Here is a 16048-nt window from a genome sequence, read left to right as displayed (position 1 = left end):
TAAAAATAGAAGGGGTAAAGTGGACAGTTTAAGGAGAATGTTTAGATATGATGAGGCCTGGCATGTGGAACTAGAGGGTTTGAAGGAGACTTAGGTTTGTGATGGAAGAGGATTGGATTGTAAATATTTTGGAGTTGTCAGAATTCCATTGATCGTAGAGCTGTGAATGGTAACGCAGGAGGGGTGAAATGAAGGAGTTGTGGAAGACGGAGTGCTTCAAAGACATGATTACTGATTGTTTAGAGTGATATTCCTGTTTAAGGGTAAATGTTTAATCACAAATTAAAATATTTTATCTAATTATCACTCAAACTCGAAAATACTTGTGATTATACAAAAGAAAATTATAAATAATAATCTCTCAATAACAAGCTAATTTTGCAATGGTAATGGTGTACAAGATCCCAAGTTCCATGTTCATTCATCCTCTTGGCTGCGCAACCTCGCAAGCTTGTTAGTAACCAGAACATCGAGCTGGGCTGCTCGTTCAACGATCTCTTTTCTCTTCTTTGTTGAAACATCATGTGCAATCTCTGCACAGTATGTCCTGAGAAAAAACAACCGACAAGAACAAATTAACAAAACGAGTTACAAATACAGCAAATGATTGAATCACTCGTTTTCGGTTTTTTAAGATTTACCTGTTGTGCATCATCAACAGTTCGAGCTCTCCAACATTGTGTACAACAAATTTCTTAAAGCCATTAGGTAGATAGTGACGTGTCTTCTTGTCTGAACCATAGCCGATATTGGGCATCAAAGTGCAGCCCTTGAACTTTCTTCTTACACGAGAATCAATACCCTTCGGTCTTCGCCAGTTTGTCTGTTTCATTCAATAAAAATGTCGATAGTATTTGTTATGAGTATGTTAATTCATACATTGTATTTGGATAGTCCTTGGAGGACATATCCAATACTCCAGTCCAGGTATGATACAGAAAAAATTTTCAAAACCAAATACTAAACAGAAAAATGAAGACTTGGAATAACATAAGATTAAAATGTGACCAGGGATTTAGTAACAGAAAGCTTATGAAAAATAAAAGCTAACTGTGTCGCAAGACCTGTTCAACGACTTTGTATCTGCCCGTAAAAACGAAACATCCAGCTACAAATAGATAAAAGCTGGACATCAGATACCAAGGGCAAGAACTTACCAGACAAGGCAAAAACAAATGACAATCGAAGGAGTTTTTATAATCAGACACAAGACAAGCATGAAATACATGAATGCTTGACTTAGTATATCAATGTCAGAATATACCATAAAGTGAACACTTTTAGAGAATATGTGCAATCTCAGTCGAAAGATGGTGATTATTTATATAATCATCACAGGTAGATCAGGTCTGATGATTCATTCCATCATAGATTGCAGAAAATTCCCGCCCAAAAGAACACTAAAAACAGTTAAAATCACTGAAAATTGACCACAATTTTTCAAGAAAAGCATGCAAGAGATCAGATGGTAGTGCATGTTTGAATTCATCATTCAAATGCAGAAATGATGGATAAACATCATCATGTCTCATTGCATACTTTAAAGAATCAAATCTTCTAACAAATAAATAAAAATCTTTTTTTGATAAAAATGGATCAGATTATAAGTTGATAGATCTCTTCATCTTCCACTAAGAAGATGGAAGTAAGACTGGGTGTCAAACAACAATCATCATATCCCTTTTGAAGATCTTTTACAACAAAATTTAAGAACAAAAAATGAATACTTTATAGTAACCCTAATGGAAAATCGATAAAACAATTTTGGGGACAAGGATAAAAATAAATAAAAGATCGGTCATTTGATAAATATGGATCAGATAAAAAGTTGATTAATCTCTTCATCTTCCATTAACAAATGGAAGTAAGACTGGGTGTCAAACAACAATCATCATGTCCCTTCTGTAAATCTCTTACAATAAAATTAAGAAAAATACTTTATAAAAACCCTAATGAAAAATGGATCAAGAAATTGAGGTTTTGGGTATGAAGATCTTATCTTCATAATTCATATGAAAATCCACACAAACTATATTCATGAACAACAGAAAAAAGTATATATTAATCAAAATCTTGTAAACAAATAAAGCTGGAAATGAATCAGATAAGAATGTCAATCACCAACTTTGCATATGAAGACATTGAATATATGCAAAGTAAGACTGGGGCGACAATAAATATCATCATCTTCACTTCTCTCCCAAATAAACAAAGCTCAGAATAACATAATGAAACAGAGAAAAAAAGGTTTAATCATGTTAACAGTCCTTGTACTCTTCGAGATTTTGAAATTCAATCCCTGTACTTGTCTGTCCAATTGGTAACAACAATGGGTTTCATATAAATTTGATTCCTGAAATTAAAAAAAATAGAGAGACTAAATTTCAAGAGTCAAAAGAGTACAGGGACTGTGGATATAAATAGACCAAAACAAAATTTTGAATGAAAAATATTTTAAAATTTTTATACCTTGACGGAGATTTTGCGATCGCTCTGGGGTCTCTTAAACTTCTTGACCCTCTTCTTCACGATCTTCTTACTTAGAAGCGGCACCGCCATTTCTTCTTTATCTTCTTCTTCTTACCTACTTTACCATTAACAAAGCCAGAAAAAAAAAACAAAGTGTTATTTAAGTTGCTGAAATAGTAAAGGATAATGAATGCATCATATGAAGAACCAGAGGGAAAAAGAAGAAAAGAAAGGCGATAAGAGGGCTTACTGGCAAAATTAGGGTTTTGGATTGGCCGCCCTACTTTTGCTGTGAAGGGGTTGCGGCAGATTATATAGAGATGCTAAAAGTGAAGTCTTTTTTAGGGTTTTTTACAGATTTAGGGTTTCCCTCGATTTCGAGGAATTTAAATAAATCAACGGTGGAGATTAGTCATTTGCTTTATTCATTTTATAAGTACTGGATTTGGGTTGTTCGCATAGGGTTCATGGGCGGGACAAGGTCCCAGTTTTTAAAAAATTCGAAGTTGGACTTATGAATGGGTGAAAGTTGTGGTGCAGTGAAAAATTTTACCCTATAATTATAATAATTAATTTTACTATTATTCTTATTTTTAATCTTATTGGAGATAAACGCATCTTCCATGTAAAGGCATCCTTAGGGTCCTTTTAAATGGGCAGTGCGTTTAACCGCAGTTAGTGTAAAATTAACGATGGCGATAAAATTAAATACTATAGTGTGAGACCAAAAAAAAAAAGCTAAACGCACTGTACTGAAGATATACGTCCATCCAAATGAGCCTTTAATCTATCCAAAATAACTTGTTTTTCTATTTAAAAAATAGAAGTATTAATGGGTTGGATCGTGATATATTATGCATAGTTGTTTAAGTTTGATTTAATTTTTATCTAGCCTTTCATATTTGTAAATGATTAAATCGAGTTTATTTTTCTAAACTAATTTTCTTGTTTAAACTATTTCCTTCAAGCTTAAATAGATAGCTCGGCTTGAAGAGGTCTATTTAAAAAATGTTTTATTAAATTTAATTATAAAATATATTAATATAAATATAAATCTTTTTTTTTTGAAAAAAATCAACTGGACTTTTATAAAATCTTAAACCATATCAAAACAAATAGTTTCAGCAGCACTGGACTTGAGTCCAATAAAGAAAGTCAATTAAAACAAAGTCAAAGCAACAGGACCCAAATTTGTACAGAATTGGCCCTTGAAATTTAAAATGAATGAAACAAAAAAAAGGAAACCTAACCCTATCCTATTCCAGTCGAGAGCAACAGCTGGACACCATAAGTCAATGCTTTTCACATCACCATCCCAGCTTTTGATGATAGCAGGTTTCAAAAAATCTTTTACAGCACGTTTAGTTCGCTGTATTAGATTAGAGGTGTATTAGATTAGAGGTGTAATGGAATAGAGGTGTAATAGAAAAGCTGTGTAATAGCAAATCAACTGTTTAGTTGAATGTAATGGAATAGAGGCGTAATAGTAATCCTGTGTTTGGTTGAGTATAATAGAGGTGTAATAGCATAATGAAAAAACTAAAATGACTAGAATACCCTTAGCAGAAATTTGTTTTGGTAAATGATTATTGTTATTGTTATTTAAATTTTAATAAGATTATTATTATCAATAATAAATAATTTAATCATATTTAAACATAATTATTATTAAATATATTTTAATTAAAATATATAATTTAATAAAATTCTTAAAATTAAAGACTTTTGACACTTGCGAAGGGTTGCAAATCTGGTTTTTATCTTGCTTGTTCTCTTAAGATGATTAATGCCATGTAGCTCGCATAATAATCACTTCTTGTTGAATCGAAAACCAAAGCTTTTACCAGTTTGATTCCCAATTTTTTAGCCCAAGGAAAACTAGCTTATGTTTGCAAGAGAGATCTCAACTACGAAACACAGTCAAGCAAAACACCAAACTCATATTTCATGCCATAGTATAATCAAAAGATATTGGGAAAACCAAATACAAAGCCTCGACGCCATAAGAATTAATAAAGAACAAAACCAGATTTAGTTCATCACAACATGAAATGTCAAACACTTGCATGGAGTTTTTTTCTTTACACGAAAGTAGTATCATCACCTGCTCGTATTCTATCCAACAGATCAACACTTTTATGAGCTCTTTCCAACCGATGGTCAACGTTTTTCGGGACTTCTCATGGCAATCCACACTCCTTGAGACTTTTCCAATTGATCGAAAGAGATTCTTAGCTTTTCTAGCTTATCCAAATTATTAGACGGTTTTCAACTTCTCGAGCTGTCGATGCTCTTCCTTGGTTTCTCCTTCGATCAAGACTCTTCCTTGAAACCTCAAATGCATCAAGACTTTTTCCGAGATCGCTCAAATTGGTCATGCTTCTCCTAGAACTGTACCTTTGAGAAGGAGATTTCTCAACAGTTGATATGAACTTCTTGAGATGTCTTATATACTCGGTCTTGCTCTAAATCACAGTGGTTCCTCCTTTAAGCCATAGAGGTTCATACTTCTCTTTGCATAGTTCCCGAGTTGCTTTCCATGGGAGCAATCAACAACTTCATCCAAGTTCCTGCACATTGATATAAACAGATCGGTCTCAAAAGCCATAGCGGTGGCCTATGAAATCATTTTCACCTTCTATGAGGTAATTTGCAAACAATATTCTATGTGGTAGTCATTTACTAGTTCAATAAATGAAGACAAATACAAAGGAAACCTTGACAGTCAAATCTTATAAACTATCTTGACACGGTATGAGAATATGTCTCTCTATATATGGAAAAGCAATATAGCACACGTACTCGTATTGGATTTACTCGAGTTTGAGTAAAATAGATCAAATATTTTTATGCACTATGAAAGTATAAGGAAGCCAACAAATTGAAAATTTTGATCATAATCCGGAATCATGCATTAAATTGAATATAAGGATGAGGATAACTAACCTTAAATACAACCTATGTAAGATTTACTTGACTAAGCAAAAGGAGCCAAGAAAACTAAATTTCAGTATAAGACTGTCTAATGGAATTATCCATATATGGCGAGATGCGAAAATTTTCAACAATGTCAACTTAAGGCAAGGTTTCCAAACCAAAATTCGGCATAGTAATCTGGTTAGCCATCAATGGGGTCCATCTGCACCATTCTTTTCACTTCAAGATACTGCTCAACAATCCTCCCTAGATATGGATAATATGTCATAACAGTAGCCAATTTATTTCACTTCAATATTCACTTCAATATTCACTTAAGGCTAAATGAAAATGATGAAACCTTAATTGCTAGCCAATGAAGACCAATTTACCAGGTTAAACTAGCAATTCTTGGTTATCCAGATTCTTTACTTTTTTACAAAAGTAAATGTACTCAACACATATTCAGATATGGTATTGGCATACAGTCCTTGAAAAAAACATAGAAAAATTTAAGCATAATCGTTGTAACATAGTGGCAATGTAATGGTAATTAACTATAAAGTATCAAGACGAACAAGACTAACAAAGAAGATCTAATCCGTCGATTTCATCTAAGCTAACATAAAAGCAATGCAAACCCATAAACCGATTTCCATGTTTAATATCTAGCAACATCATCTCCCGAAGAAGATCGTTCACTCCTTTCCAAATTAAATCACATTGTTAAAGGAACCAAATAGCCAATAAAGTTTGCATATCACCAAACATATCTAAATTTTCCATCTAATATCACCCACTCAAAGCTCCTTTCACATAGAAATCTCCATTTCTAGTCGATTCAATGAATTCAAGAACTAAATGGGAGTTTTGGTGTGCGGCGCAGATAGGGTTGGGAGGAAATGGGGAAGAGAAATTAGTCACCGAGACGAGAAGAAATGATGAGGACGGATAATCAACTAAGTAGTGGAAAATGGGAGGAGAAATTTCGAGGACAGAGAGAGAGGGTCGGGTAGGGAGGAGGGTAAAAGCAGAGATGGGGAGGAAGCGGACGCAATAGCTATTACAATGAATTGGGAAGGGATTAGAAAACACGGCAATTTGGGGATTAGAGGCGTAATGTAATGTAGCGTAATACCTATTACAGCGAACCAAACGCCGGAATAGGGGCGTAATGTATTACACGCGTAATCGGGGTGTAATGGATTGGGTAATACACTGAACCAAACGCTCTCTTAGTTTTTTGCTACCGATTTCCACGAAGGCCTTCTTTCCTTTTTCCAATCTGGTAGCCTTGGTCGACGTTTCTCCAGTGCGCAACGAACATAACCTGGAGCACCACCCAGCAGATAATGTCCTTCTCCCTTTTTTAGTGCCTCTTTCGCAATAATATGGGCATATGTATTCTCTGCTTTAGGGATAAAATGAAACTCAATCTCTTGAAAATGAATATTTTTACTGTGGATATCTCTGATGAGTACCCCAATAACCGATCTGTCGAAATCTGTAGTTTGGCATTTTTTTATTATAGCTGTCGAAACCATTTTTATTTTGAAAAACAGGGTCGACTTGGATTTTGAAAAAAAATAAAAATGGGAGTTGTCACGATCTTTTTTATTTAGGTGTGATCGGGTCACCTCAAAAAGTGGTTATTTTTAATAAGCGATTTGACTTTATTAAAACAACGATTTTGGTCCACGAAATTCAGAAAAACGGGTTCGGGAGTCGGTTACGTACGAGAAAGGATTAGCACCCTCGTAACGCCCAAAAATTGGTACCTAGTTAATTAATTAATGTCTTAATGTTGAAAATTAAAAACTTTGAAGAGATTTAAAATACGATCTTTTGTTTTTTTTAACTTATATAAAACAAGTTACTCGATAAGACCCTCTCATTTTGAAAAGAGAAAATGTCACACCCAATGAGTTAGGGTATGATATTTCACTTCTTCAAAAACGAGCTTGTCCAAAAAAACTCATGCAATAAAATTTAAAAGGATATTCAATTGTTTAAGTCAGATGAAAAAATCGTAGCCCAATACGTTAGGGCACAATTTCTCAAAATTCTAAACATTGAATATTACATTTATTATTTTTAGAAGAAAAAATCATCATCTCGAGAAAACAACATGTCATATCTAATGCGTTAGGACACAACGTATTGAATTCTCGATAATGAGCTTTTTATTTATGTTTTGATTAAAAAGCATTCTCAATTATTCAGATTCAACGAAAGAGTTGAAACCCAATACGTTAGGGCTCAATCCTCTCGAAGATTCCAAATACCGAGTATTGCTTTTATTTTTCAAAATTTTCTCTTTATACGAATTTGGGTAAAAATTATATAATGGAGTAACAATTGTGATAATGTAAATATAAATAGCATGATCAAGAACAAAAATAATAATAATAATGGAAAGATAAATAAAAAAACAAATCAATCATGTATACACAATATCAAGTAAATAAACAAATAAAACCAAGCATTTAAATAATATAATAATGATAATAATGGTCATGTGAATAAATAAATAAATAAACATCAAGTAAAGCAATAATAATAACAAAGAAAATAGATAAAATTATAAAATATAAAATATATATATGCACATATAAGAAAAATATATATGTATGTGAATTATAAAAGTAAAAAATATATATATAAATATACATATTTTAATATGTAAATATATATATATAAGTATGTATATAAAATTATGAAACATAGAAAATATATAAAAGTATGTGTATATATATATATTATAAAATTAAAAATGTGTACGTATATGTATATATTATAAAACGTATGTATACATGCATATATATAACAAAATTTGAAATTTAAAGGCATTAAAAAGTAAATAATAATGATACAAGATTAATGATGCCACATAATAGTATTAATAATATTAAAATAATTAATTTAATAAAAAACTAAAATAAAATGTAAACAAATTTGAAAATAATGAATTTGAAAATGAATAATAAGGGAAAAAGAGATTTGAAATCAACAATATACAAATCAATAAATAAATTATACACAAATCAACAAAATAAGAACAAGCCACAGAAAATAAGAACGCAAGAGAGAGAGAAATTTGAGTGAATACTCTTAATAATTATTATTACTCCCAACTCAAGTGTTTTACAATGAAGGGAGAGACCTCTATTTATAGTTGAGCCTCCCCAAATCCAACGGTACCGATTAATTACATCAACGGGTAAGATTAAAGGATATCTACAAATTAAATCTCTAAGATTACAAAATCATATATTATAATATTGTATATCATATCTTCTAAGATTGCATATCATATCTAAGATTGCATATAATATCTAAGATTGCATATCCTTGAATATTATGTTTCCAAATATGTCAAGCTTGTAGATGGACCTTCAACATTTTCAAGTAATGGGCCATTCCGATCGGGCCAAATGATATAATTTTGGACTGGACCTTGACTCTGTTTTATTATTTTGGGTTTTTTTTATGAGCCCGGGCTAAATTGGCCTATTACAATAGTTCTTGAATCTCCCACTATTTCCAGAATACTAAAACCCATAGAAATTCCTAATTGCATGGCTTGTAATCCTGCATGTGCCTCCACCGCAGATGGAGATGCTACATCGGAATGGAGAACTATATTTGATGCCAAGAACTCGCCCCCCACATCTCGTACTACCAGTCCCGAAGTAGATCTGGAAGATCAATGATCAAAAGCTGTGTCAAAGTAGATTGTCACCCGCATTCTCCTATCAACATGTTTATGGTCTCTGTCTATTTTTAAGGTGAGGTTCTTCTCCTCTATGTCGTCCAACTTAGAAATATAACTATAAATTTGTTTCGAGATGTCCCCACCCGTCGTACTTTTACTTTCATAGATTAACCGATTCTATATGTCCAGATTAACCAAAGTCCGCAACAAAAAAGATGACACTAGTCGCTAGTCCCCCAACTAAAAACCCAGGTAAGCCACTCTCACATGCTTTGAATAACATTATTAAGTACCCAGGAAAGGTTTAAGTTCATCCATACTTCTACCGTTGTAGGACACTACCGAAATATATGGTTACTATCTTTCTCAAAGTGACGACACCGAGGGCTATGAGCTTCCACAACCACTTTTTTATGCTTGAAATTACCTAGAGTAGGAATATAATTCCAGGAGATCTCCATACTATTATTTTAACTTTCGAAGGAATGTATAAATTCCATAGTTTTCTGTAAAAATCTTTAATCTTGGCCTGTATAATATTATTACTAGTACCCGAATTAGTCTCCTCTAATAGTTTATAGGCGCTTTTAACTGAGAAATCATCGAACGGCTCTCCTCTCCACACTTGAAAGTTTTCATGTACTATATCCGCCAAAGGGATTTGCATAATTTTCTTTGCGATATCCATATTAAAGGTATTAACAATTATATTTGTTTTCCAAGTTCTATTGGTGACCTCAATCAAATCCGATACTAACTTGATATTTTTGTTGTTATCTTGATTCTGTAATTTGTCTACTTCATCTCCCGAAATCTATAGATCACCCCAAACAGAAATTCAGTCCCTCATGCCAACCCTCTAACATAGACCTTCTCTAGAGTCCTTTTGTTGCCTAGATGCTCTTCCAGGTAAGTGAAGGTAAATTCCCTAATTGAGCGTTAAAAAAATTCGAGTTCGGATAATATTTTACTTTCAAAGCTTGGCCTAATAAAGATTTAGGAAAATTAATAAGAAACCAACCCTGCTTGGCTAATAATGCAATATTAAATTTGTCAATATTTCGGAAACCTAGGCCACCATCTTTTTTTAATGAACATAGATCCTTCCAAGCACACCAATGAATACCTTTTCTACCTCGACTTTTTTGCCACTAGAATTTAGCTATTATACCCTCCAAATCAGCACATAAAGACTTAGGGAGTAAGAAACAAGCCATAATGTAAGTTGGAATGGATTGAACAATAGCATTTATGAACACCTCTTTCCCTCATTGAGAAAGATGCCTTATACTCTAGCTATCGATCCGTTGCTTAAATCTATCTTTCAAGACCTGAAAAGACAATTTCTTTTTTCTTCCCACCATATTGGGGAGACCAAGGTACCGTTCTAGATCATTTGAGCTACGCACCCTAAGTACGCTGAAAATTATTGTTCTTTCCCCTCCTGCTTATTAGCACTAAAAAATATTGTAGACTTATCATAGTTAACACATTAACCAGAACAAATCTCATATTCGTGCAAAATCTGCTTAACAGAATGAACTCCTCTTTCTGAAGCCTCCCCAAACAAAATACAATCATCTGCAAATAATGGATGTGAAACCTCGGACCACTTCTACTTGACTTAACTCCTCTAATTATTTTTCCTTTCATTGCAAGCCGCATAATACTAGAAAGGCCTTCCCCACAAAATAAAAATAGGAACGGGCTCAAGGGGTCACCCTGTCTTAGTTCTCTAGTAGGGTGAAAATTTTCTCCAATATGACCATTAAAGACCACCGAATATGAAACTGTAGATAAGCATTTCATTACAGAATCAACCCAACCTGTAACACCCGTAACCCGTATCTATCTCCAAAATAGGGTTATAGAGCATTACCGGAGTTTACTAATTAATTTTCAGACTTTTCTTTTCATCAAGCATTCATATTTATAACCAATCAAAATCAAAACATTAATGAGCTAACGTTAACCAATTTCACTTATACATGCCATTATAACCAAAATCAAATCATCCAAAATTATCGATAGAACCAATGGATAATGTGATACATCTCCAACAAGCTTTCAACTCAATCGAGCTTCCGATAATCATTTCAATGCATCAAATAATTATACATATTACCAATAATAATTCAATTCCAATAATAAAACACACACATATATATAATATTCATTACCAAATAGCATTCACTTCAATTAAAATTATATGAATATAGTTCATACGAACTTACCGAAGCTAAATTGCGAAATACCAAAATTGAGGACATTTTGGAAATTTTCTATTTTCTTAAATTTCCACCCAATCTTGATATAAATTAATATTTCATTCAATTTAATAATTTAAATAATAAAACAATTCATTTCATGCAATTTTATCACTTTTTGACATTTTACAAATTTACCCTTAAAGTTTTACTTTTATTCAATTTAGCCCCTGAGCCTAAAACGTGCAAATTATCCATGCTAGCTGAATATTCATATATATATTTTCCTCCTCCTCCTCTCCATTCCACATCCTTAATTTATATAATATGCTTATAAGTAACATTATCTATGATTTTACTATTTACTTGTAAATTTATTCAAAACTGTCCATTTGAGTCATAGCCACTAAATTATTTTTATCTTGAGCTACAAAACTCCAAATTAAGATCTGATAATTTTCCCTAAAACTAGACTCACATATCTTCTTACCATAAAATTTTCAGAATTTTTGGTTTAGCAAATAAGTACAGTTATTCTTTAAAGTCACCTCTGTTTTGCTATCTGACAGTTCCTACCCTTCTTCACTAAAACTTAATTATCTCCTTGTACAGAATTCAGATGATATTCTCATTTGTTTATATTGAAAATATACTCTTTAAGGATTTTAAAAATATAAATTACAACCCATAATTATTTTTTTACAAATTTTTATGATTTTCCAAAGTCAGAACAGAGGAACCCGGAATCATTCTGACCTTGTCTCATAAAATCTATTATATCTCATGATTTACAATTCCATTACTTACACCGTTTCTTCTATGAGAAACTAGACTCAGTAAGATTTAATTCCATATTTTGTTCATCCTCTAAGTTCATTTCCAAATTTTTTGGTGATTTTTCAAAGTTAACCTACTGCTTCTGTCCAAAACTGTTTTAGTGCAAAATGTTAATTACTAAGTTTATGACTTCCTTATTCCCTTTCTCTATAATATTTCCCATCACTTTCACTTATTTCCCTTCACTAATATATCAAGAACATAAGAATTTATATAAGAAAACTCTACTATAACATCTTTTCCATGCTATTTCAATAATATCAAACTTAAAAATATATTGAAATCTCAATGTTCTTACCTTGTCCTATTGATTTCAACCTTTAACTTAATTTTCTCTCTCCTCCAGCTTCAATTTCTTGAATCCAACTTGATATTATAGCTCCCCATAGCCTCATTGTTATCTTTCTCTCTTGATGGCTATGGAAATTCTTTTGATTTCTAATTGAAAATGGTGAATTTTTTTGGTGGAAGGACCAAATTGTAAAGAAAACAAAACTTTCTTTCTTCTCTTCTCTTCTAACGTGAATTGCATGGAAAAGATGGTGGGTTGGTTCCTTTTCATCTTTCTTTCCACTTATATATACTAAATAATAAAATAATAAAATATCATTTAAAAATTAAATTAAAATATTAATAAACTAATATTTATTTATTTAATTAATCTAAAATATCTCCAACATCATCATTATCTTCTAGATTTCTCTCTCTTCTAAATGACCATTTTGCCCTTTATGATCTTTTAAAATTCCATCTTTGAGTCATTACTTAATTTGGTAAAATTACGATTTAGTCCATCATAATTATTCACCTATTCAATTTGGTCCTAATTCATCCATTTTCCTTAGTTTCTAGATTAATCCAACCTTAAAATATTTGCACTATTGGTCCTTCAACTTTTTCTTATTTGCACTTTAACCCCTCAAATTTTGAGTATACCCTTGGGAAACAAAATTTTTCTCACTTTTGCGATTTAATCATTTTTTGAATTAATATGTCATAATTTACTTCTTAATGCTGACATAACTCAAAATTACCCTTTTTATCACTTTATTTCCTTATTTTACTATATCAGGAATATTATCTTACTTTCTTACTGTAGTAATTTTTGGGGTATTACACAACCTGGATCAAAACCCATTCGCTTCATTATCTCTTCCACAAAATTCCATTCAACCCTATTGTATGCACTGTTCATGTCCAATTTCACTGCCATAAACCCTTTTCTCCCCATCTTCTTGTGTTTTAAGGTGTGTAAAATTTCATAAGCCAGTAAAACATTATCAAAAATCAATCTCCTAGGCACAAAAGCACTTTGTGCTAAATCAATACATTTATCTGCCACAACCCGAAGATGATTAGCGATGACCTTAGCCATCAATTTATAAAGCACGTTACATAAACTAATTGGTCTAAATTGAGTAATGTTTGAAGGGTGTAGAATTTTCGGTATTAGCACAATATTGGTTTTATTGATCGAACTAATGTCCATATTTCCAATCAGTAGTTGAAGACAACAGGATGTAACATCTTCCCCGATAATTGGCCAACACTTCTGATAGAATAAAGCTGGAAAACCGTCTTCTTCTGACGCTTTTGTGGGACCCAATTTTGATAATGCCTCTCAAATCTCCTCATTAATGTATCTCGCCTTTAACCTAGAATTGTCATCATCAAATATACAGCGACCAATTCCTGACAAAATATAATCGTAATTTCCCCTCCTCCCAGCTGAAAACAAATTTTGGAAATACAATCTAGCAATTACTTCTATTTCTCGAACCTTTTCCGTTTTTCTACCATCATCGACTTGCATTTTGCGAATAAAATTCTTTCTTCGTCGCTGTGTCGCTTGCTTATGAAAAAAACAGTATTTCTATCACCAAATTTTAACCAATTAACTCGCGCCCTCTGTTCCCAATAGCGCTCATCCTTTTCGATCTCAAAATTAAGTTGGATCTTTGTGTCAATAAGTTCTGCCAAATTTTCATCATTCCGTGCAGATTCCAATAATTCTGCCAGTTTAGAAGTTAACACCTCATTCTCCCTTTTTCTACTTTGTCGAATTTGATTAGCCCATCTCTCCAAGCTTTTCTTCACACTTTTTAACTTACTCAGTAGATCTCTTGTGGAATTATCCCAAATATGTCGAACCTCCTCAGCAAATGATTCCTCCAAAACCCATCAAGCTTCAAACTTGAAAATTCTGTTATGCTGCCCTTTATCTTCTCGTCTTGTAGTAATAAACAGTGGACAATGATCTGAAAAAGAATGAGGAAGGTGTTGAATTAAAAACTTAAGAAATAAAGCCATCCATTCTTCGGTAGCCACTCCCCTATCTAAGCGTTCTTGAATGTTCATTTCCAGCAAATTTCCTTTCTCCCAAGTAAACCAGTTTCCAGAATAACCCACATCCAACATATTACAATCTTCCAACACCTTGCGAAATGTTTCCATTCGTCTTTCCTCTCGAGGTAAGCCTCTATTCTTTTCGAATCCATACATAATTTCATTAAAATACCCACAAATCAACCATGGAAGCTCCCCAGCATTGCGTAGATGTCTTAAAAGATTCCATGATTCATCCCTATCCTGCGTATAAAGAAAGCCATAAAGACCAGTAAATCTCCACTTGTTACCTTCATCAGTGTCTTCAACTACCACACATCAATATGTCATTTTGAAAAATTTTAAAGCATAATATTAATATTCCCACGCCATGCCAAACATAACTCTCCTCTAGATCCAATCAGTTCAACATCAATACCATTAGGAAAACCACAACTCCTTTGAACTCTTTCCATCTGACTCCTATTAATTTTTGTCTCCATGAAGAAGACCATCCGGGGATTATATATCTTCAGTGAATGCTAAAGCCGTCGCACTATCCGTGGATTCCCTAAACCACGAACATTTCAACTGAAGATTTTCATTGCTCCCGGTCGGCTTACCTTTTGGCAGCCGTCGAGAATAAAATATTACTATTCACATTTATTCTATCCTTAGTTTCCAAACTATAGGATTCTTCGCTGACTATGGACTCTTCAATCTCTTATCTATATCTCTTCTTCCCCTCTTCTCCTATTAAAACTCCTTCTTCAGCATCATTGCCCATTGTAAATTGATTTTCCACTAATGGTTGATTTCATGCCCGTTTAAAATATACAAGTGAATTCCCTTCCAGATTAAATCCTAAAATGGGATCATGATAAACCCACTTCAAGAATTATTAATCACACCCCATATTCTACTTTCAGATGCCCTATTTCTATTGCTACAGACTCCCATTGCTCATTCTTTTCCGTCATGTAACCAGACACTACTTTGTGCTCAGGCTCTTCGAGATTGTGTTCGTAGCGAAAGATCCCAGCCTATCTCAATAGTCTCCACACCTAGTGCTATTTTTGCTTCACAGAATGAGTCACTATGTCCCAAACGACCACAATAGAAACAAAAAAAGTGTTAATCTTTCGTATTTGAATAAAACATATGACCTATTTGCATAAGCCATAGCTTATTTTTTCCTCTTTAGAAGGTATTGTACATCCAGTTAAATCCTGACTCGTAAAAAATTCTGATATCCCTTCCCCATATTAGCACCATCATACTCCAAGAACGTTCCTAATAACTCGCCTAATTGTTTTGCCAAAGTCTCAGAGAAGAAACCTGTAGGAACATCATGGATCTAAACCCAAAAAGGCGTCAAAATTAAATGGACTCTTAAAGGGTCTTCCCCCTACTGCAGCGTATGTAGTATTAATAAATGGTTATTAAATGTCCATGGTGAGCCCTCCAAAACCCTCTCCATATCCATAATATGGAAAAACTAAAATAGAAACCTTCGTTCCCCTAGATCCAGAATTTAGACACCTTTGAACGGATGCCACAAGTTCACCATGGTGCTTTT

The 16048-nt window shown here is 33.0% G+C and overlaps 1 protein-coding gene and 5 non-coding genes across 7 annotated transcripts; all 6 read right to left on the bottom strand.

Moving 5' to 3' along the window:
- Nucleotides 1–270: 270 nt before the first annotated feature.
- Nucleotides 271–2860, bottom strand: LOC105799037 (60S ribosomal protein L32-1). Of its 2 annotated transcripts, none has more exons than XM_012629368.2 (4): nt 2720–2860; nt 2470–2587; nt 642–823; nt 271–547 (listed from the first exon to the last, which is right to left on the bottom strand). In XM_012629368.2, the coding sequence occupies exons 2-4, from the start codon at nt 2557–2559 to the stop codon at nt 418–420; spliced, it is 402 nt and encodes a 133-aa protein (XP_012484822.1). In that variant the 5' UTR covers nt 2560–2587; nt 2720–2860; the 3' UTR covers nt 271–417. The 2 variants fall into 2 exon arrangements, with proteins under 2 accessions (XP_012484822.1, XP_012484824.1); XM_012629370.2 differs by having other exon boundaries at nt 2470–2584; nt 2720–2854.
- On the bottom strand, nt 1293–1377 carry LOC128033002 (small nucleolar RNA Z196/R39/R59 family). Its single transcript, XR_008189337.1, has one exon. It is a non-coding gene; the product is annotated as a small nucleolar RNA Z196/R39/R59 family (small nucleolar RNA).
- LOC128033001 (small nucleolar RNA Z195/SNORD33/SNORD32 family) lies at nt 1456–1532 on the bottom strand. The gene has a single exon (XR_008189336.1). It is a non-coding gene; the product is annotated as a small nucleolar RNA Z195/SNORD33/SNORD32 family (small nucleolar RNA).
- On the bottom strand, nt 1594–1680 carry LOC128033014 (small nucleolar RNA U31b). The gene has a single exon (XR_008189350.1). It is a non-coding gene; the product is annotated as a small nucleolar RNA U31b (small nucleolar RNA).
- LOC128033013 (small nucleolar RNA U31b) lies at nt 1814–1899 on the bottom strand. Its single transcript, XR_008189349.1, has one exon. It is a non-coding gene; the product is annotated as a small nucleolar RNA U31b (small nucleolar RNA).
- Nucleotides 2098–2191, bottom strand: LOC128033012 (small nucleolar RNA U31b). Its single transcript, XR_008189347.1, has one exon. It is a non-coding gene; the product is annotated as a small nucleolar RNA U31b (small nucleolar RNA).
- Nucleotides 2861–16048: the final 13188 nt, after the last annotated feature.

Source organism: Gossypium raimondii, chromosome 9 (assembly GCF_025698545.1).
Source record: "Gossypium raimondii isolate GPD5lz chromosome 9, ASM2569854v1, whole genome shotgun sequence".
NCBI classification, from domain to species: domain Eukaryota; kingdom Viridiplantae; phylum Streptophyta; class Magnoliopsida; order Malvales; family Malvaceae; genus Gossypium; species Gossypium raimondii.
This window is presented reverse-complemented; position numbering and strand designations above follow the sequence as displayed.

What these genes read in the sequence shown, in the direction of transcription:
- LOC105799037 (XM_012629368.2), bottom strand. Translation starts at nt 2,559, where the DNA reads ATGGCGGTGCCGCTTCTAAGTAAGAAGATCGTGAAGAAGAGGGTCAAG. An exon ending in ATCGCAAAATCTCCGTCAAG is followed by an intron (nt 824 to 2,469) that starts GTATAAAAATTT and finishes TGAATGAAACAG; the next exon opens with ACAAACTGGCGAAGACCGAA. An exon ending in CTGTTGATGATGCACAACAG is followed by an intron (nt 548 to 641) that starts GTAAATCTTAAA and finishes GTTTTTTCTCAG; the next exon opens with GACATACTGTGCAGAGATTG.